The 23,936-nt window shown below is 37.5% G+C and overlaps 1 protein-coding gene across 18 annotated transcripts in view; it reads left to right on the forward strand.

Annotated features, from left to right (window-relative positions):
- ptprma (protein tyrosine phosphatase receptor type Ma) overlaps positions 1 to 23,936 on the forward strand; it is a 191,172-nt gene that overhangs the window by 84,135 nt on the left and 83,101 nt on the right. For all 18 annotated transcript variants that reach the window (XM_048165369.1, XM_048165371.1, XM_048165375.1 and 15 more), the window contains exons 7-9: positions 1,533 to 1,826; positions 21,428 to 21,736; positions 23,682 to 23,791. In XM_048165369.1, coding sequence (XP_048021326.1) covers positions 1,533 to 1,826; positions 21,428 to 21,736; positions 23,682 to 23,791 — 713 coding nt within the window. The remainder of the gene's footprint in view (positions 1 to 1,532; positions 1,827 to 21,427; positions 21,737 to 23,681; positions 23,792 to 23,936) is intronic.

Here is a 23,936-nt window from a genome sequence, read left to right on the forward strand (position 1 = left end):
TTCTAAGAGGTTGCTAAGGTGTTCTAGGTAGTTACTAGGGGGTTGCTAGGTGTACTGGGCAGTTGATAGGGTGTTCTGGGTGGTTTCTAGAGTAGTCTGGGTGGTTAATAGGACCTTGCTAAGGTGCTGTGGGTGTTCTTGGTGATTTCTTGGCTGTTGTGGCTGGTTTCTAGGAGGTGGCTAAAGTGTTCTAGGTAGTTACTAGGGGGTTGCTAGGTGCATTGGGTGGTTGATAGGGTGTTCTGAGTGGTTAATAGGACCTTGCTAAGGTGCTGTGGGTGTTCTCAGTGACTTCTAGGGTCTCATGGCTGGTTTCTAAGAGGTTGCTAAGCTATTCTGGGTAGTCGCTAGGTTGTTCTCAGTGGTTTCTGAGTGTTTATTAGGGTGGTCTGGCTCGTTGCTAGGGTGATCTGGAGGTGGTTGCCAAAGTGTTTTGGGTGGTTTCTTACAGGTCTAGCGATGGTTGACTTTATTATAATCACTGTAGATACCAGTTGACTTTTATTTTGGACATTTTCCACGTGTGTCATTTGTCCCGAGTGAGTTTGTCTCTCTGAGCAGCTGAATGTATCAGCAGGAGGATGGAGAGAGTTGTTGGTGTAGTCGAGCGTGTCTTTGGTCACACCTGCACAGAGCTGCCAGGATGATGGATGCCCCATTACCACAGCTGTAATTGGCATTCTCCACGCTTCAAATCGATACGCTGTTGTGCGGTTCCTGTACACAGACCTGCTGCTTCAATTCAGCCTGTATGAGCTCTCAATCTGAGAATCTATGTGTCTGTGTGATGATATTCATGTGTGCTGAAGAGACTCGCAGTGACGGCGTCATGTTCACCAGAGGAACAGCAGGCTGGACACGTCTCATCACCTTCACTGTATTATTATTATTATTATTATTATTTTCCAACTTCATTTTCTCTCTCTATATATATATATGTGTGTGTGTGTGTTTGTGTGCTTGTCTGTGTGTTTGTGTGCGTGAGTGTGTGTGTGTGTGTGTGTGTGCATGAGTGTGTGTGTGTGTGTGTGAGTGTGTCTGTGCGCATGCATGCGTGTGGCGTTTCGGGCATTTCTGGAACGGGATCACGGGTGAATTGGAGCAGGACCGTAGGGGTGGTGACTAATGAAATTGGGCTCATCTAAAACAATGAAGGTCAGGAAATTAATTGGTTTAACTCATTACCTCAGAGGAATCACTCCGCCCCTGTCAGAAGATTACACTCTAGATTGGGAGTCGTGGCTTTTGTGCGAGAGCGATGCGCGGCCGCTTAATTGTGCCCACTTAAGATTAAAGCCCAGAGACGCGGGGCGGAATTAAACAGCTCTTTGTTGATCCGCGCCGCACGGATGAAGCTTTTCACTGATCTTACCGTTTCATTAACAAAATGACTAGGCCTTCGAGTGCCATGAGTACCATGCTTCAGTTTAGGTGACAATGTTAAAGTGCATGAAGATCATGATAGAGCAGTCTGAAATGACGGCATTGCTCTCACTCTCACTAATTAAAACCCTTCTCATCCATGTGTCCAGAGCCTCCGATTCCCATCGCTCCGCCTCAGCTGACCGCCGTGGGCGCCACGTACCTGTGGATCCAGCTCAACGCCAACTCCATCAACGGCGACGGGCCCATCATCGAGAAAGAGGTGGAGTACCGCACCCTGTCCGGCAGCTTGATCGACAACCAGCCCGTGGACAAACCCAACCACAAAATTGGCCACCTGGACCCCGACACCGAGTACGAGATCAGCGTCCTCCTCACCAGGCCGAACGAGGGCGGCACCGGAGCGCCAGGACCGCCGCTCAGAGCCAGAACCAAGTGTGCAGGTGAGCGCCGTCCTCCAGCCACATTTGCATTGAATATCTAGCATTGCGATTCGATTTGCATGTTGGCATCACTCACATAATGATGTTCGTTGTCTATAATCAGTGGCTGTGCTTGGAAAGGTCAGAGTTGAATTCAGTTGGTTATTGAGTGTTGCCTGACAGCTACCGTTACAATTAAACTAATGCTACACTGAAAGCTGTTACACTACAGTCCAGCTTCACTGGTTACCTGTACCAGGGGTTTTAAACTGGGATCTGTGGAGACGTTAAGAGGAAAAAAAGTGTCAAAATAAATAAAAAGATTAAACTAATCACTAATTAAGCTAAATAAGTAAACTATTTGATACAAATAAATAAAAAATATAAATAAACAAATAATGCATATAACAGTACAGTAATATAGTGAGTAGAAAATAAACATAATAATTTAGAATAAATAGGGAGTCATGGCATCTAAAAGTTAGTTAATTAGTTAGTTTTAGTTTGTTAGTTTTAGTTAGTTTTAGTTATTTAGTTTATTAAGTTTAAGTTAGTTAGTTATTTAGTTAGTTTTAGTTAGTTTTAGTTTGTTAGTTTTTGTTAGTTTTAGTTTGTTAGTTTTAGTTAGTTTTAGTTATCTAGTTTATTAAGTTTGAGTTAGTTAGTTTTAGTTATTTAGTTTATTAAGTTTAAGTTAGTTTTAGTTATTTAGTTTATTAAGTTTGAGTTAGTTAGTTTTAGTTATTTAGTTTATTAAGTTTAAGTTAGTTAGTTATTTAGATTATTAAGCTTAAGTTAGTTAGTTATTTAGATTATTAAGTTTAAGTTAGTTTTAGTTATTTAGTTTATTAAGTTTAAGTTAGTTAGTTTTAGTTATTTAGTTTATTAAGTTTAAGTTAGTTAGTTTTAGTTATTTAGTTTATTAAGTAACTAAATTTAGTTAGTTATTTAGTTAGTTTTAGTTAGTTAGTTTTAGTTTGTTAGTTTTTGTTAGTTTTAGTTAGTTTTAGTTTGTTTTAGTTAGTTTTAGTTTGTTTGTTTGTTAGTTAGTTTTAGTTAGTTAGTTTTAGTTAGTTTTAGTTAGTTAGTTTTAGTTAGTTAGTTTTAGTTATTTAGTTTATTAAGTTTAAGTTAGTTAGTTATTTAGTTAGTTTTAGTTAGTTTTAGTTTGTTAGTTTTTGTTAGTTTTAGTTTGTTAGTTTTAGTTAGTTTTAGTTAGTTAGTTTTAGTTATTTAGTTTTAGTTTGTTAGTTTTAGTTTGTTAGTTTTAGTTATTTAGTTTATTAAGTTTAAGTTAGTTAGTTATTTAGTTAGTTTTAGTTAGTTTTATTTTGTTAGTTTTTGTTAGTTTTAGTTTGTTAGTTTTAGTTAGTTTTAGTTATTTAGTTTATTAAGTTTAAGTTAGTTAGTTATTTAGATTATTAAGTTTAAGTTAGTTAGTTATTTAGATTATTAAGTTTAAGTTAGTTTTAGTTATTTAGTTTATTAAGTTTAAGTTAGTTAGTTTTAGTTATTTAGTTTATTAAGTTTAAGTTAGTTAGTTTTAGTTATTTAGTTTATTAAGTAACTAAATTTAGTTAGTTATTTAGTTAGTTTTAGTTAGTTAGTTTTAGTTTGTTAGTTTTTGTTAGTTTTAGTTAGTTTTAGTTTGTTTTAGTTAGTTTTAGTTTGTTTGTTTGTTAGTTAGTTTTAGTTAGTTAGTTTTAGTTAGTTTTAGTTAGTTAGTTTTAGTTTGTTTTAGTTTGTTTTAGTTTGTTAGTTTTAGTTAGTTAGTTTTAGTTATTTAGTTTATTAAGTTTAAGTTAGTTAGTTAGTTATTTAGTTAGTTTTAGTTTGTTTTAGTTTTAGTTTTAGTTTGTTAGTTTTAGTTTGTTAGTTTTAGTTAGTTTTAGTTATTTAGTTTATTAAGTTTAAGTTAGTTAGTTATTTAATTTTAGTTTGTTTTTGTTTTAGTTTTAGTTTGTTAGTTTTAGTTTGTTTTAGTTAGTTTTAGTTTGTTAGTTTGTTAGTTAGGTTTAGTTTGTTAGTTTTAGTTAGTTAGTTAGTTAGTTTTAATTAGTTAGTCTTAGTTTGGTAGTTTGTTAGTTTTAGTTAGTTAGTTTTAGTAAGATTTAGTTAGTCAGTTAGTTAGTTACTCACTCCCCAACACTAGTTTCAACCCTTGACCTGTTTGTAACTCGAGTCCTTGATTATCATTAGCTGTGTCTCATTTCGGAAGCCACGTCCTCCGGAGGTTATGTTTGAAGGCTGCATACTTCATCAAGGATGTCTTTTTTAAGAAAAGTAACTGTAATAAAATTGACTGTTATTCCTCATGAGGTGAAAAATACTCTAATTTAATTTTAACTTTGCAATCTAACGGTTACATTTTTTAAATGAGACTGCCTTGATGACATATACAGCCTTCAAATGCGACCTCTGGAGGACGCAGCCTTCAAAATGAGACGCAGCAATTGTATCTTGATGATTCGCTCCATAGAGTTCAGTGCATTGAGATTCATTCATGTGAGTCATGTGACCAGGTCATTAGTGAATCACTACAGTTTGCTGTCATTTAAGCATCGTCAGCACAGATGTAGCTCGTTTGCCTTGATGGAGCTTCTGTTGTGATGTTGGTCTCACGAGGAGGCTAAAGCTAAATTAGCACTCTGTTGTTTGTTGTTGTTTACATGATTCATCCTCACACAGTCTGAGCGCCGCTGACACACGGACCGGCCAGTGTGCCGCACCTGGAGGGAGCCGTGTTTCTCTTCTAATGGCGCAGGAAACATTAGCGTTATTAAGGGTTTGTCAAAGCGCCGGGCACATTAGCAACATGGTGCAGGACCCCCCGGGCCCCGAGCAAACGACATGCAATTATCACAGTAATTAAACAGGTGCAATGACTCTCATTTCCAGTGACTGTTGTGATTGTAGCACCGCGCAGGTTACCGCGTGACGCTCCCACACCAAGCTAATCGCTTTTCCATTAGCCTGTGCTCTAACTGCCCATTAGCGCATCACAGGATTCATCAGCCAATCAGCTGAGAGATGCTCGGGGCGATGAAGAGTGGAACAGCAAAATTGCATTTACATAAATTATCATTTCATTAAATTCACTTGTCCGGTCATTTGCATGTATTTGCCCTGATCGGTGGCTTCTAACAGAGACAGATGAGTATGAGTGAGATTCTGCACCAAATTCTATGTTTGTTTTCGTCATGTGTGTGTGTGTGTGTATGATAGTGTACCGTAGTATCACCACGGTAGTGTTTTTGTCAATGGTATCTGTAGTATTCAGTGTTGTGTCGTAATCGGAGCTGCGTCTCTGTTTTGACTGCGAGTGAACGGGAGCCTGTGGAATCTTCAGATCTCAGCGGGAGTAAAGCAGAGCGGCAGTAGATCATGTGTGCTGTTGAAAGAGAAGAGCGGCTCTTTGAAGGGGCGATATGGTCTTCATGCGTGCCGCTGCGTGCCCTGGACTCCTCAGGTTAATTCATGTGACCTCAGCATAGTAAACATAGCACTCATACCTGCAGCAGCGCCACCTGTTGACCACACACACCTGTGCTCAGGTGACACGCTGAACTCAGCTCAGGTGATTCGTGTGAATGAAGCGAGTCTCGTTTCCCGTTTATCTTGAGTTACATCAGTGGTGCAGTATCCGTGTGTTCCTCATGATCTTCTTCACTCCCACAATCCCTCAGTTTTCTCTTTAACAGTTTCTTCTTCCTCGCTGAACTTCTTCATTTCTGCTCTTTGTTCAGTTTCTCTTTCAGTTTCTTCGTATCCTCTTCTCTTTACACGTCTGATTTTCACGCTCTGTTCTCCTGAAATCGTCTCTCTCTGAGCTCCTCTCAGCTTTTCAATTATAAATCATTTATTTATTTATACATTTTTAAATTATATATAAATCCTTTAATATATTATATATAGACTTTTGATATACACTGCCCGGCCAAAAAAAGATAAAAGATCTATCTATCTATCTATCTATCTATCTATCTATCTATCTATCTATCTATCTATTCATCTAACAATCCATCCATCTACCAATCCATGCATCCATCCATCCAAACATCCCTCCATCCATCCATCCATCTTCCATCCACCATCCATCCATCCATCTTCCATCCTCCATCCATCATCCTTCCATCCATCATCCATCCATCCATCTACCCATCTACCAATCCATCCATCCATCCATCTTCCATCCATCATCCATCCATCCATCTAACCATCCATCTACCAATCCATCCATCTTCCATCCATCATCCATCCATCCATCTACCCATCTACCAATCCATCCATCCATCCATCATCCATCCATCATCCATCCATCCATCTACCCATCTACCAATCCATCCATCCATCCATCTTCCATCCATCATCCATCCATCCATCTAACCATCCATCTACCAATCCATCCATCTTCCATCCATCATCCATCCATCCATCTACCCATCTACCAATCCATCCATCCATCCATCTTCCATCCATCATCCATCCATCCATCTAACCATCCATCTACCAATCCATCCATCTTCCATCCATCATCCATCCATCCATCTACCCATCTACCAATCCATCCATCCATCCATCCATCCATCCATCCATCCATCCATCCATCCATCCAATCATCCATCTATCATCTACCATCCATCCATCATCCATCTACCATCCATCCATCCATCCATCCATCCATCTACTATCCATCCATCCATCCATCTACCATCATCATCCATCCATCTACCATCCATCCATCCATCCATCCATCTACCATCATCATCCATCCATCTACCATCCATCCATCCATCCATCCATCCATCCATCTACCATCCATCCATCCATCCATCCATCCATCTACCATCATCATCCATCCATCTACCATCCATCCATCCATCCATCCATCCATCCATCCATCCATCCATCTACCATCTATCAATCCATCCATCCATCCATCCATCCATCCATCTACCATCTATCAATCCATCCATCCATCCATCCATCCAACCATCCATCCATCCAATCATCCATCTACCTACCTTCCATCCATCCATCCATCCATCCATCCATCCATCTATCAATCCATCCATCCAACCATCTACCCATCTATCTAACCCTAACCCTATCTATCCGTCCATCCGTCTGTTTGTTGTTCTATCTATTGATATACAGCACAATATGAATTTTTCTTTAAAATGTTTCTTTCAGAAGCTGAAGAAAGTGAGCAGGTTTTGTTCTGTGTGTTTGAGTCATAAAGAAGTGAAAGTCAAAGTCTGGTGTGTGTTTGATGGTAGAGCCGTCAGAAGGACGAGTGTCGTAAGCGTTCTCTCCTCCTCTGTGCTTCGCTTCTCCCAACAGGAAAATTAAACGCGTTGATCCCGCTGGAAATGAAAAACTAAATCTCTCACAGCCCTGACTGTACGGAGGTAAAAAAAACACTCTTGAAAGTCACCTTCAGAACGACACAAGAAAAATGATCCCGGCGGAGGAAGCACCAGAGAAAGAGGAACGACGCAGATTCTGCAACACTTATCAGCGGCTCCAAGAAAACAACCGCGCTTGAACTTCCATAAATTGTTGTGCAGACAGATTGTAGCGTGTTCAGGGTGCAAATGCACATGAGACGAGCCACGGGCCGCTGCGGAAGGTCATTAGAGAAGAGCCGGCGTTGGGTTTAGAGTCCTGTCACACACTTGTCACTTTGTGGAGATGGTATCCGTCGGCTCGCGCCCGGCGCTGTGGGAGCGCGCCACTCCGCTGCCCGTCAGAATTTGTCAATTACGGCGTCGCATTCGCATGCTCTGCTAGCCAAGTGCTTCTGACGTACGAGTCTGGAGAGAAAGAGAGAGCAAATGACAGAGGATCTGACTGTCTCTGTTCTCCAGGAGTTTCCTGTTCCCTTCTTCCTGCTGTCACAGAACAGTTTGTCCTCTTTCAGAATATCATACTGCTCTTTCTGTAGGGTGTATAGCTTATGTACTGGATACGTACATTTATATTATGCACACAATATGCAAAGTTTCTGTAGAATACCATTTCCAGTGTCTTAAACTACAGATCAACCCTAACCCTTTCCCAGATTTTAAACTAATAATAAACTATGCCATGATTTTCTGAGACAAATAAATATGCATCATATTAAGATTATTCATTTGTTTATGTTAAAACTGTGTGATACAAATGCATGGAAATGCAATTCAAACACAAATATAGTTCTCTCCGTAGATGTCTGAACATTGGGAATGTTGGCGTGAGCGAGTGTCATCACACCTTGTGTTTTCTTATTTTCCATAATTAGTTTGTGTGATGTGTCAAATCTGTGCCGGGAATGTCAAAATCTGAACGTTAAGAGAAGCGCAGACGACAGACGTGTGTAAATAAGCTCTGCATTTCGTTAATAGAGTAGAAATGCCTTTTCCTATTTCTTCCCAGTTGTTTTTTCTCCCAGAAGGCCTCAGTTTTAGGCCTGAAACATCATTTCTATGGTAATTCCCTCTCCCTGTCTAATCTCATTGGCCTATTGAACAGGCGATGCAATTTCCTGTTCTTTCTGCTGGTGCGTGTCCCATGTGTGCTGCTCTGCATCTGTGACACAATAGCTGCTGCCGCCGGACAAATGAAGGCTGACAAACTCATCTTCTGCACTTGTGACTTGAGCGTTATGCCATTATTTATCCTGACAAAAAGCCCCAGATACGGATAAATAGATGGAGTCAAAATGAGATGAAACTCAAGCAGATTGTTTATGTTCTTTGCACACACAGTCCCGGGACATTCCCATCCACGGTTCAGTTCAGTCTCTGCAGTCTCAGTCTGTCATGATGTTTATCGTTCACATCTGTTTGCGCACTACTTTTGGTTTAGGTTTAGTGTGTGTGTGTGTGTGTGTGTGTGTGTGTGTGTTGTTTTGTGTGTTTTTCCTTATAGCTTGCGTACTGTAGCAGCAACTCCTCCTCCACTCATATCAGATCTTCTCATTTTTTTTATAATCATCAAGACTTTTATTCTGCCTTCTGATAGTGATCTTACAGGAGCTGCAGTGAATCAAACATGATCAGCGTCTGTTTTCAGAGCGTGTGGACCTGCATATTTTAGCAGCTCTTTATAATCCATTTTACATGAGCAGCGCAGTAAATAGAGTAAACCTGCCTTTTATCCCTGAAGTAGGGCATTACTCCGGAGTCCTTCCTTCCTCTCCCTGCGGAAAGCTCCAGCGCTCCGGGCAGCTTCACGCGAGAGTAACCCGAGCGCCGAACACGCCTCACTTCCTAAATGAACGACGTGTTCTTGAGTGCAATTAAAATCCTAGAGTGACTGTGGTTAGTGGAAAAGTTTTGGATCTGCAAAAAATGTAAATTCTGTCACCAAACAACGCATTCAATGGGTCAAAACAACCCAGTCACTGGGTCAAAACAACCCAATCGCTGGGTCAAAACAACCCAACATCTGGGTCAAAACAACCCATCCTCTGAGTCAAAACAACCCATTCGCTGGGTCAAAACAACCCATTCGCTGGGTCAAAACAACCTATTCGCTGGGTCAAAACAACCCAACCGCTGGCTCAAAACAGCCCATTCGCTGGTTCAAAACAACCTATTCGCTGGGTCAAAACAACCCAATCGCTGAGTCAAAACAACCTATTCGCTGGGTCAAAACAACCTATTCGCTGGGTCAAAACAACCTATTCGCTGGGTCAAAACAACCCAATCGCTGAGTCAAAACAACCCAATCGCTGAGTCAAAACAACCTATTCGCTGGGTCAAAACAACCCAATCGCTGAGTCAAAACAACCTATTCGCTGGGTCAAAACAACCCAATCGCTGAGTCAAAACAACCTATTCGCTGGGTCAAAACAACCCAATCGCTGAGTCAAAACAACCTATTCGCTGGGTCAAAACAACCCAATCGCTGAGTCAAAACAACCTATTCGCTGGGTCAAAACAACCCATTCGCTGGGTCAAAACAACCTATTCGCTGGGTCAAAACAACCCAATCGCTAGGTCAAAACAACCCAATCGCTGAGTCAAAATAACCCAATTGCTGAGTCAAAACAACCCAATCCCTGGGTCAAAACAACACAATCGCTGAGTCAAAACAACCCAATCGCTGAGTCAAAACAACCCAATCGCTGGGTCAAAACAGCCCATTTGCTGGGTCAAAACAACCCAACCGCTGGGTCAAAAAAACTGAATCACTGAGTCAATACAGCCCATTTGCTGGGTCAAAACAACCCAACCGCTGGGTCAAAACAATTCGATCGCTGGGTCAAAACAGCCCATTCACTGGGTTAAAACAACCCAACCGCTGGGTCAAAACAACCCAACCGCTTGGTCAAAACAGCCCATTCGCTGGGTCAAAACAACCCAACCGCTGGGTCAAAACAACCCGATCGCTGGGTCAAAACAACCCATTTGCTGGGTCAAAACAACCCAACCGCTGGGTCAAAACAACCCGACCGCTGGGTCAAAACAACCCGATCGCTGGGTCAAAACAACCCATTCGCTGGGTCAAAACAACCCAACTGCTGGGTCAAAACAACCCATTCGCTGGGTTAAAACAACCAAATCTCTGTCACCTGCAAAAAACCAATCATGTTTTAGAGAAGAAGAAAAATCATCTCCTGACTAATGTAACTATTTTCTACTCAAGGACCTTGACAGAAATGTAGTGGAGTACAAAGTACGATATTTGTGTTTCAAATGTAGTGAAGTTAAAGTACAAAGTTTCCAGAAAAAAATAATACTCAAGTAAATGTACTTCGTTACTGTCCACTTCTGGTCACCATTTTCTCACCCTAGTTATGTTATATTATATTATATTATATTATATTATATTATATTATATTATATTATATTATATTATATTATATTATATTATATTATATTATATTATAGTATAGTATATTATATTATATTAAGGTTGCAGATGTTTTTAACCTGATATTTTGTGTGTAACACAATAAGGGCGTTGGTCAGATTTCTGAACTTCAGACGCGCTCCGTTCTGGTCATGTGACTCGAGCTGCTGCCCGCACAGATCACTGACCGGAGGAATGTCACATGTTTCATACTCTCAGGTTCAGCTGGTGAGTTTCATACAGCGTGTTTGACACGCAACTCAAATCAGTGTGTTTTCCTGAGAGGGTTTGAGGGGGAAACATTTCTTCAGGGACGTCTTGATACCGTCAAGGTCCTCCTGCCTCTGAAGCAGATAAGCCAGATCCCTCAGGGCTAAAACTCATTCTCCCACAATCCCCCTGTGCTGCTCTGGACTTGTAAATGAATCACTGGTGTTGCTGTGAGTTAGTGGACGTCACCGGTGAGTGATGCTGACGTGTGCTCGCGATGTTTCCGTGTGTTCAAGCGAAACGGCGTCAGATTGAAGCACAGCTTCCGTGTCATTTGAACAGACGCTCCGTCACATCCTCACTGTGGTTTTGACCTCGGATCATCGCTGTGATGAAGGCTAACAGCTCAGATCTTCTCTCGGCCGATGACATCATCTCACAGGGATGCAGGAAGCCGGTGAATGAGGCTGAATCAGGCGTGATTTTCTGAGCATTGAAACGGATCACGTCAACAATCGGATGCAGATGCGTCAGCGAGTTTCACGACGGAAAGGCCGCATGTTATAAGAGCGGATCTCGCTCTGCCAGAAACGCCCGGCGAGCTCGAGCGGAGCGCCATCTTTTGTGCACAAGTGCACTCTGGGTAGAGTAATTGAGTTTTGATTGTCGGTTTTCAAAAGCTGTCATTATTGCTCCACTTCCAGCCGATATGAAAAGAGCTTTGATAAGGATGAAAGCAGTGCCATTACCCAGATGGGTTTGTTGATATTGCAGAAATCCGTCCGCGCGTCTCGCTTCTCACCACCGAGGGATTTTTCAAAAACAATAAAGCCGTGATTCTTCGAGTTGTTCTTTGGCGTTCTGCCTTTCTGTTCTCTGAAACAGACGTGAATGGCACACCGGGGACACTCGACGCTTCGGCGTAGACATGAAACACGCTCTCCAGCTCCGCACTGCTTCTTTTGTTGCTTTTGATATTGCTCTTTTATATTGCATCTCTTCATATTCCCTTATTTTTATGAAAGAGTTCAGCATTGGCGGCTCCTCACTGGACTGCACAGCGTCGAGTCAGGTGAGATGCGCAGGTGAGAGCTCCGTGTCTCTGCTCACGTCCCGTCCCAGCGTCTCACAGACGGTTTGTCTTGATCAGAAGCAGCAGACGCTCCTCTGAACATCAGCGTCACGTTCTGCTTTGACCTTCACATGAAAGTTTCAATCAGAGGAAGTCAAAAATCTGCTTAAAACAGTCAAGTCGTGTTTTCACAGTTTTCTCCTAAATTAACTCATCATATTTATATATTTAACATATTTACATATTTATTATCCTTAATTGAACTCATCATATTTATTTATGTATTATAATATTTACATCTTCCCCAAATGAACTCATCATACATATTTATTATAATATCTGCATATTTATTTTCTTTAAATTAATTAATTAATTTATTTATTATAACATTATTTATTATTCCCTTAAATAAACACATAATATTTATTTATTTATTATAATATTTACATATTTATTTTCCCCAAATGAACTCATCATACATATTTATTATAATATCTACATATTTATTTTCTTTAAATTAACTTATTTATTTACTTATTATAATATTATTTGTTATTCCCTTAAATAAACACATAATATTTATTTATTTATTTATTATAATATTTACATATTTATTTTCCCCAAATGATCTCATCGTACTTGTTTATTATAATATCTGCATATTTATTTTCCTTAAATTAACTTATTTACTTATTTATTTATTATAATATTATTTATTATTCCCTTAAATAAACACATCTTATTTATTTATTTATTTATTTATTTATTTTATTTATTTAATTTTTTTTATTTAATTTATTTAATTTATTGAAATATTTGCATATTTATTTTCCCCAAATAAATAAACTCATCATACTTATTTATTATAATATTTACATCTTCCCCAAATGAACTCATCATACATATTTGTTATAATATCTGCATATTTATTTTCTTTAAATTAACTTATTTATGTATTTATTATAACATTATTTATTATTCCCTTAAATAAACGCATAATATTTATTTATTTATTATAATATTTACATATTTATTTTCCCCAAATGATCTCATCATACTTGTTTATTATAATATCTGCATATTTATTTTCCTTAAATTAACTTATTTACTTATTTATTTATTATAATATTATTTATTATTCCCTTAAATAAACACATCTTTCTTATTTATTTATTTAAATATTTGCATATTTATTTTCCCCAAATAAATGAACTCATCATACTTATTTATTATAATATTTACATCTTCCCCAAATGAACTCATCATACATATTTATTATAATATCTGCATATTTATTTTCTTTAAATTAACTTATTTATGTATTTATTATAACATTATTTATTATTCCCTTAAATAAACGCACCATATTTATTTATTTATTATAATGTTTGCATATTTATTTTCCCCAAATGAACTCATCATACGTATTTATTATAATATCTTCATATTTATTTTCCTTAAATTAACTTATTTACTTATTTATTTATTATAATATTATTTATTATTCCCTTAAATAAACACATCTTATTTATTTATTTATTTATTTATTTATTTAAATATTTGCATATTTATTTTCCCCAAATAAATAAACTCATCATACTTATTTATTATAATATTTGCATATTTATTTTTCTTAAATTAACTGGTCATATTTATTGATTTATTATCATATTTACACATTTATTTTCCCTAAATTAACTCATCATATTAACTTATTTATTTTCCCTAAATTAACTCATCTTAATTATATTTATTTATACACACCAATATAACATAAACAGCAATATTTATATACAGATATTGTTTTACTAAAACATTTTAATAAATTAAATTAATGCAATATTCACAGCAAAACCTTGAATATAATGAGTTATGCAAATTGTCCCTTAATGATTGGCTGTGCTATCAGGTCTGCACTTACTTTGCTCCTTATTGTTTTAATTACATTTTTAAAATGTATTTATTATTTATGTAACTAAATATATAAAAATAAATAAATATATATATATATATATACAAAATATAAATAAATACCTTTATTGGTAGGGATGCAATAAATGGCTGCTAAAAATTCAGCTTTGCATCACAGGAATAAATTGTATCATAATATATATTCAAATGGAAAATAGTTATTTTAAATGGTAATAATATTTCACAATTTTACTGTATGTTTGGTTGCTTGGTGAGCAAAAGAGATTTGTTTAAAGGAACGGTAGTCTACTGCTTTGTCAGGGTTTCTCCTCACAGAAGAAACACATGGTTTATTGATTGAAAAGAAGAAACTTAAAACAAGTCTTGCTGTCGGATCAGTAACAGATTCTCTGAAGAAGAAGGAGACGCTGATAGCATGATGATTTGTGTCTGTCTCTCTCTCTCACCTCCAGAAGGAAAAGCGTTTCTCTTCAGCTACGCTCAATTTGTTCCCCTTCATGCGGGACTAATGCTTTTATTCTCTCCCCCATCCGGCTCTCATCAGACATTGAGACGTCAGAATTATTATTATTGTTTTACATATAGGACCGTACGCAGTGTCAGGTGAGTTTCGAGCGACGAATCTAATGAGGACAGATGACCGGTGGAAGGCAATAATGTGACAATGATAACGCTGGCGTTATTTAAATGTCAAGCCTTCGCTAGGCATTGATAGTTGACATCTAAATGTCAATTAGAATTATTTGAACGCTTTGAGCAGGACTCATGGGGAATGAAACTAGTGGAGGGAATATCAATGAACCCAAACCCGACACACACACGCCGCTGGATTTCTATGACTCTCTAGTGACGGTAAAAGCTGCTGAATTGACCACATGCACGGTGTTTTATTAGTATCTGGTCGCATCTATCTTGAGTTTAACTTTAGAGGCCATTATTTTTTACCACACTGTCGTTTCCCATGAGCAAGGAGTTCTGGGTAAAAGCGGCCGGCGTTCCTGTCACCTATTTCAGAGTTTATGGACGGTGTCGGTGCAGGAGCCTCATCCTCGGCTTTACACGCTAATGAAATTCATCCGTCTTCCTCTGAGGCTCGACCTTGACCCTTCACCCTCCGTTTCCCTGACTGAGCCGTGTCAAACTCCTCGAGCCGTTTTCCCGTGGAGGGTTTTGATTGGTCTGCTGGCGATTGGAGCCGTTATGGAGGTCCTTCGGTGTTTCCAGTGCAGATAAATGGCTTCCGAAGGTCACGGAGAAATACACCGTTTGAGAGTTCAGCAGAGATTTAAATATGAGGCGTGCTTCACGACGGGACGTCCCGAAGCGGCTTTAACACTCAGAGAATAAAGAGTCTGTAGAGGAAACTGTGGTCAGCGTCAGGAAGACTAACCTGAGCGAACGATTCAGAAAGTGCTGAAGCTCACTGAAAATAGCAGCTTATATGTGTTATATGAAAATGAATGGAAGTACTAGACAATTATGCATAATGTTAAATATCATCTCTGCTTGCAGCATTTCTCATAGCGAGCGTCAGTGGTGGAGGACCAGACCCAACATGATTAGTTCACTTCTGAATGGAGATTTCCTGATAATTTACTCTCCTCCATGTCATCCAAGATATTTCATCTTTCTTCAGTGGAAAAGAAATGAAGGAAAACATTCCAGGATTTTTCTCCATATAGTGGACTTCACTGGGGTTCAACGGGTTGAAGGTCCAAATGTCAGTTTCAGTGCAGCTTCAAAGAGCTCTACATGATCCCAGACGAGGAATAAGAGTCTCATCTAGAGAAACCATCGGACATTTTCTAAAAAAATAAACATTATATACTTTTTAACCACAAATGCTCGTCTTGCACTGCTCTGTGATGCTCCACGCATGACGTAATCATGTTGGAAAGGTCACGCGTGACGTAATCCAGTGTTTACAAAGAGAACGTCAAAGACTAAGACAAACAACCTTTACAAAAAAAGGTAAAACAACGATGTCGGATGATTTTGAAGTTGGAGGAAAAATGAGATTTAAATTCTATTTTTATGACTGGATTCTGTGATTTCATTCACATTTATTTGATTTGTGGAAATCACAGTGTTTTAAAGACTCTGAAATGATAGAAAATAACGACAAAATTTTTTTGTTAATTTAAGATAATAATACTAGTGTTTGTTTCATGTCTGCATTTATACGATCACTCTGAAAAATAAAGATTATTTATTGGGATCAATGATTCCATGAAGAAATTTTAACATCCATGAAACCTTTCCAAGATTCTTTAGATTATTAAATTAATGATCAAGTTTGGAGGAAAAAAAGGTTCTGTTAATGAACCAGTTCAGAATGAAAATGTCCTGATAATTTACTCTCCTCCATGTCATCCAAGACCTTTCCAACATGATTACGTCATGCGTGGAGCATCACAGAGCAGTGCAAGACGAGCATTTGTGGTTAAAAAGTATATAATGTTTATTTTTTTCAGAAAATGTCTAATGGTTTCTCTAGATAAGACTATATGAATACAACCGTTGAAAGAATACTACGACAAAGATATCGCCTTCCTCGGTGTATTATGAATATGCGATTGACCTGAAACTCATGCAATCTCTCTCTCATAATACTCTACATAATATTTTTAGCTTTAAAGTATTTTACATAATACTTCTACATATAATAGCTTTTAATTTCAATAAAGCAACTCAGTGTTACTAGATCTAAAGTGGCGTTTTAGAATTAGTAACGAGGTTTGGGCTCATCTGCTAAATTGTCAACTTGAGGTTTGAATCCGTGGCGGAAGGAAGTAGTTCCTCACGAAATATGTTTTTTAAGACACACCATTGTTGTTTCTTACACATATGTGCCGTCGAACTGTTGTATAAACGCAATATGACACTCGTAGTCGTGCGATATGTCTCTATATCATTACCTGATATATCTCAAGACTGCATATGAGTTGAGTAGTATATTACTGTTATTCTGAACCTGAGTTGAGCGTATTAAAACAGTGCAGATGGCTCACTTCAGTGTGTGTGTGTGTCTTATCTCTCCCGCCGCAGTCTGCTCGGGGTTATTTTGTTTATAGTGGCGAGTGAAACACAAGAACTGTCTGCTTTATCAGCACCTAAACACACTCACACTGTGTGTAAATAAAGGAGTGATTTGTCTGCTGGAGTTTTTCCTCTCTGCTCGGGTTAATCGATAGATTGTTAATAGTATTTTCAGTGAATGTCAGCAGGTAATCAATGAGTTAAAGCAGGAGATTGAAGGTGAAAGACACAAACACACAGTGAAATGACTTCATCTGAGAAAAAGCCTTTCATTTAAACGATATTTATGTCTCTTAAGTATGAAATAATGCACAACGTTTGTTTGTGTGAATCACGTTGATGAAGTGTCGTCTTTCCAACGGAAGATTCAGTGGAGATGCAGGAGAGCAGAATACGATGAAGCGAATGTAAAACAGGCTTTTGTTGTGCCGCAGATTCACGGAGGCGTTTGAAACTCTGTTTGTATGGAAATGGCTTTACTCCTAACGGCAAGGTTGAGCTGCTCGTTCAGGCAGGATTAGTCTGGGATTTATATCAAGCTTTAATTCACGCATATGATTATAAAATTACAATTGCAGTATTTTACCAAAATGCCCCCCCCTTTTTTTTTTGAGCAAAAGTCAAAAGTGTTTAAGTCGATGGTAATGGTGTGATTTATCGATGACATCATTGTCTTTGAGAAATGGAAAAGGCCCGTGTGCCGGTCAGTTCTGCTCTCTTCAGTCGTTTCCGGCTCTAATGCTCGGAATCTCATTATTCCCTTTCAGGATCAGCAGGGTTTCGTTCCTCCGCTGTTAAAGGTGGCACTTCCCTCTGCTCAATCAGAGACCGCTGTCCTCGTTCCAGCCGTTTCATCTCATCCGGTTCACAATTACCCCTTTCTCACACCTGAGCACGTGCGCTTTTAGCACGACCCGAGAAAAAGAAAATCACTAGGTTTCCTTCTTTGCAGAATATCAAGCTCTCATTTAGAAGTTTTACTTTCTGTGCCAGATATTTTTCAATAGCGCAGCGCCAAAGTGCTCAGATTGTTCTCTCTCTCTCAGATGCTTTCGTCCTCAATCGCACTCCAGAGGAAACGAGTGGAACGCCACGGGAAACGCTGGTTTATTGTGTGCAGCACGTGGAAATGAAAAGCATTTCAATGCTCAGGCCTGGAGAACTGAAGAACAGAAATGTGCTGCTCATTAAATACACCGCAGAAAGGAAAAATTATATTTGTTGTGTGGCTACTTTGTTTTTTTTATTGAGAAGGTCAGATGAATAATGAGTACTTGGGTCATTGACGAATAAGGTTTTAAAAAAACATAATGGAGATATAATTAATTTTGAAGTTTTATTAAGTGTTAACAGTGAGATTATGTGGTTTTTATAATCGATTAACACTGATTTAGTCATTTATTACAAGATGGACAAAATTTGTCTCCAAAAAGTCATTCGGTTTAACCAAAATTTGGTTTTACCGAATGACGATATTTTCAATCGATGCTAACAGGCTGATATCTAGCTAGCTAGCAAAAGCACAATCAAACATTTTATATTTAGCACAAGTTTTTAAAATATTGCAACATTTTCCATGTTTTATAGCGGTTGCACCGAATGACCTGATGTTTCGGGACATGCGTATGATGAAAGTGAAAACATGAATTTATCAAATGGTTAAGAGAGAGTTAGTTACTTTGCTTCATGACCATGTGATCACATCCTGTCACATGATAATGACCACATGACTTGATCCAAAATGGTCCCTTTATATCGGTTACTCCGAATGACATCAATGAAATTCAATTTTTCCGAACATTCTTTCTCATAACAAAGCAACGACTTCTACTTCAACTATGTTGATATATGATGTTATAAAATCATGCCAGAATAAAAAATATATACGTTTATTACATTTTAAGATATTTTAATCACAAATGAAATGGCTGTATTGGCCTTTGGACCCTTCAAAATCTTTAAAATATGTAGGAAAATATAATTAAAACACATTATCTGTGTTTTTAATTATTATTAAGGCGTTTGGACCCGTCATTGACCCTATTGTATATTCACATAGCTATTTGAAATTGCAATAATATTTCATAGTATAGTAGTATGTATATCACATAATTAAACATGACGAATTACACTCAATATTTCATATCCATTTTTTAACTGTGCAATACGGATTACAGGGTTTATTTTGCAGTAATGTGTATCATGCATGTATTGCTCAGCCGATCCCATAGTGCTCTAGTTCAGACGGGGACGGTGAGGACAGACGGCTATTGTCCGCCGCACCTGTTCGTCTTCAGTCCGTGATGGAAACGGCCGTGAGTCCAAGGATGCGGCGCTCAGGTTATTGTGTGATGCACATCAGAACGAACAGGACGCTTTTACTCCCATTGTTTGGATAAAATTGCTCACTTTCCCAGAGAACGACTGAGAGAAAAGCAGCCGCGGCACTCGCGTCTGATTCGATTATTGCACTGCGAATGAATGTGAGCGTATTGTACATTGTGTACAAAAACTCAAGCTGCTTTTAATGGAATCCATCATCTAACTACCAGATAGAGCGACGTGATATCACATTATAATCTGATCTCAGGCTTGTTAAAGATGAACTGCAATCTGTTTCCTTCAGGATAATGGAAGTTTGAAAGGGACGCTGGTAAAAACTGTGCATCTTCTCGGCTCATTTAGCGCACCGTCTTTGTCTTGTTAAGGCTGAATTGGAGTGGACGGCACTGAGGAGTAATTGAGAGGCTTGTTTTGAGCAGAATGGCCAGTTTTAATGATTAATGCCACCTCTCTCGCTTCACGCACATCAGACTTGAACTCTCGCCTCCAGTGTTTCCTTACAAGGCGCTGATTAAAAGGTGTTTCCAAACCCTTGTTTTAATCTTCAGCCGCACATGCACGGAATAAAGATAAGCGTTCGCTTCACTTCCCTCTGCTTCACGGGCACACTTCCGTACGAGTAGTTTTGTGTGCGGTCAGCCCGTCTCCATCGCTCACGTCTGTGGAAAAACCATTTTGAAGTGGGAACGCCGGAGCAGGTTAAGCTCCTCGGTTCCTCATCAGGAACATCAGATTGCCTGTTCCAGGGCTTCGGACCGGCGCTGTAATGGCAGCCGATGTGCGAACGAGAGCCCCTGTGAAACGGTGAGAGCTGTAGAGCGAAATCCCACAGAAATGGTGCTCAAATTGAGCCCGGAATGGAAATTGATCCCATTACCAGAGCTGGTGTTCCTGAGGGAGCCGGAGCTTTCATTAGGGCTGGAGCTGAGCCGGTCTGGACTGGACTGGAGGAAAGACATCAGATCAGCACTGATTTACATTCGCTCGTGTAAAAGTGTTTTATATTGCTGCCATCAGGATAACTGAGTGAATCATATGAATGGGTCATGTATGATGGCAAAATCAAAATCAGACTGTTTTGCACAAAGACGGGGTTTTTTTTCATAACAGGATAGGCTTTCTCAAGCCAACATAAAAGTTGGTTTACCCCCAAATCCTCATTATTGTAATGCATAAAAAAAAAAAATCTAGTTCTCATTCAAATAAAAAATACATTGTCATGAAAATAATCTTAATGCTCCAAAAATGCTTCATTTGCTTTAAGCAAAATATAATTTCCTAATATTTATTTTTAACCAAAATGCAATGATGTTCAGATTCAGTACGCGACCCTCGAAGACTCGAATATACTTAATATAAATTATAGCACACCTGATAATAATCATAAATGTTTCTTGAGCATCAAATCATCATATCAGAATGATTTCTGAAGGATCATGTGACACTGAAGACTGGAGTAATGATGCTGAAAATTCAGCTTTGATCACAGGAATAAATTACACTTTACTATATATTCACATAGAAAACATCTGTTTTAAATTCTAATAATAATTATTGATTTTTACTGTATTTTTAATCAAATAAATTCAGCTTTGATCACAGGAATAAATTACACTTTACTATATATTCACATAGAAAACATCTGTTTTAAATTCTAATAATAATTATTGATTTTTACTGTATTTTTAATCAAATAAATTCAGCTTTGATCACAGGAATAAATTACACTTTACTATTTATTCACATAGAAAACATCTGTTTTAAATTCTAATAATATTTTGTGATTTTTACTGTATTTTTAATCAAATAAATTCAGCTTTGATCACAGGAATAAATTACAATTTACTATATATTCACATAGAAAACAGCTGATTTACATTTTAATAATATTTTGTGATTTTTACTGTATTTTTAATCAAATAAATTCAGATTTGATCACAGGAATAAATTACACTTTACTATTTATTCACATAGAAAACATCTGTTTTAAATTCTAATAATATTTTGTGATTTTTACTGTATTTTTAATCAAATAAATTCAGCTTTGATCACAGGAATAAATTACAATTTACTATATATTCACATAGAAAACAACTGATTTACATTGGAATAATATTTCACAGTTTTCCTGTACTTGTATTTCTTGCATTTGACCCTTTTTTTAACCACACTGCACCTGTTTCAGATCCCATGCACGGCCCTCGGAGACTCCAGGTCGTGGACATCAAATCCAGGCAGTTCACGGTCCGCTGGGAGCCGTTCGGATACAACGTGACGCGATGCCACAGCTACAATCTGACGGTGCAGTACCGCTACACGGCCAACGGGAAAGAGGAGACGCGGGAGGAAGTGTGCTACGACAGCCTGAGCGTGTCTCCGCAGCACACCATCCGCAGCCTCCCGCCGTACACCAACGTCAGCATCCGACTGCTGCTGCGCAACCGCGAGGGCGTGAAGGAGAGCGACGAGCTCCAGGTGCTGACCGACGAGGACGGTCAGTCGCTCACTGCAGTGCAGCCACATTCATTCATTCGTTTTTCCCCATTTTAATTGGTCTTGATTCCATTTTAATGGTTTAATTAAGTTTTAATAATCAAAAAGTTTGTTTAATTAACTGATATCATGAAACCTATACAACTGAAAAACAATTTATTTAAAGTTTAACAAAAATTTTATTTTTAGGGCCCGGTGAAATCCGCAAATTCTGTTCTATTTTTCCCAAAATCCATTTTTCTGAGTTTTAATAATCAAAATATAATAATGCAATAATCATGTCTAATCAATTGAATTCATAAAACATTAACACCTTAATTAATTATTTATTTATTTATTTATTTTTTTACTGTAGTAGGGTCCTTTGAATGTTTTAATTTTTCTCAAATTCTGTTTTATTTTTTTCCAAATTCTGTTTTAATTTGTCTTGATTCCATTTTAATGGTTTAATTAAGTTTTAATAATCAAAAAGTTTGTTTAATTAACTGATGTCATGAAACCTATACAACTGAAAAACAATTTATTTAAAGTTTAACAAAAATTCAATTTTTAGGGCCCGGTGAAATCCGTTTTTTCCCCAAATTCTGTTCTGTTTTTCCCAAAATCCATTTTTCTGAATTTTAATAGTCAAAATATAATAATGCAATAATCATGTCTAATCAATTGAATTTATAAAACATTAACACCTTAATTATTTATTCATTTTATTATTTTTTTACTTTTTTTATTTTACTATTTTAGTAATAAAAACGCATGTCTAATTAATTGAAAACTTAATTTAACAAGTTATTAAAAGTTTAACAAAAAATGTTTTAAGTTTTTTAAATATGTAATTTTTTATGGCCCTATGAAATCTGTTAAATTTTAACAATCAAAAATCATGTCAATTCAAATCAGTTGATGCATAAAACATTAATAAATTAATTTTTACTGTAATAAGGCCCTATGAAATCTGTTATATATTTTTTTCTTAGATTTCGTTTTAGTTTCCCCAAATTCTGTTTTATATATATATATTTTTAAAATTTTTCTGTATATCTTTTTAATAGTTTGCTTAAATTTTAACAATCAAAAATCATGTCAATTCAAATCAAATGAATTAATTTTTACTGTAATAATGCCCTATGAAATGTTTTCCTTTTTTTTTAGAAATTGTGCCGTCTGCTTTTTCTGGAATTATGATTTAAAGTTAAAACATGAAAGAAAATTATTAATATATTTATTATTATTATTATTATTATTAGATTGAGAAGTACATTCTACAGTACAATATATTTCTGTCAAAATTTCTTCAAGCTAAACCGAAGTTTTATTTTGGCGGGTTGCGGTGAAGAAGTTTGTGTTTCTGCTGATAGTTTGTTAATGAAACGCTGCTGAAAATGAAGTTATATAATAAACACTGACATCTTTTATGAAACTTTTTTATTAAAAAACAGTATTTTTGTATGATTCGGCTGCAGCCTCGGACATGATTCTAGGTTAATTGATAAAATTTTCTTGGTCTTTTGAATTAGTTTTTTAATAACGCCAATGAAAACACACAGAGATGAGGTCGTCTGTGCTGCACTTCATTCCATTAGCATTTATAAATGGTTGTTCGTGTCAAGTTTCCGTGTTAAGTGCGTGTTATTTTTACTAGACAATGCGGTCCATTTAAACAGCGTGTTTCACGAGGAACGTTTCAAACACAGGCTGCTGTCAAGGCTGAAGGAAGTTTGCTCTCTGGAGATGTTCGGAGGTCAAGGATCCTCAAACAGGCCTTGGTTTGCTCAAGCGCTTCCATATTCCTTTTGACTGAATAGATGAATAATCCTCCTCAAACATGAAGGCGTTTTGAAAATATAGTCGTTCTGTATTGAATACAAGAGAATATTGATTCAGAATACATCAGCGTCTCTTCGAATCAATATCGGTCTCTGATCAATCAGTCTTTTGTTCGTTCGCAGTGCCCGGCGCCGTCCCGCTGGAGTCCATCCAAGGAAGCACGTATGAGGAGAAGATCGCGCTCAGATGGAGAGAACCGCTCCAGACGTACGGCATAATCAAGCAGTACGAGGTGAGTCCCGATTCCCGCAACCTTCAGCGTTTATCTTCTGCCCGCCGACAGGCCTGTATTTCATTCACGGCATGCTCTTAATTGACTAATAAATCTAAACTAATAACCTTTAGATCCGAACGAGCGTGTTAACACAATCTGTTAC

Source organism: Megalobrama amblycephala, linkage group LG18, assembly GCF_018812025.1.
Source record: "Megalobrama amblycephala isolate DHTTF-2021 linkage group LG18, ASM1881202v1, whole genome shotgun sequence".
Classification (NCBI taxonomy): Eukaryota; Metazoa; Chordata; class Actinopteri; order Cypriniformes; family Xenocyprididae; genus Megalobrama; species Megalobrama amblycephala.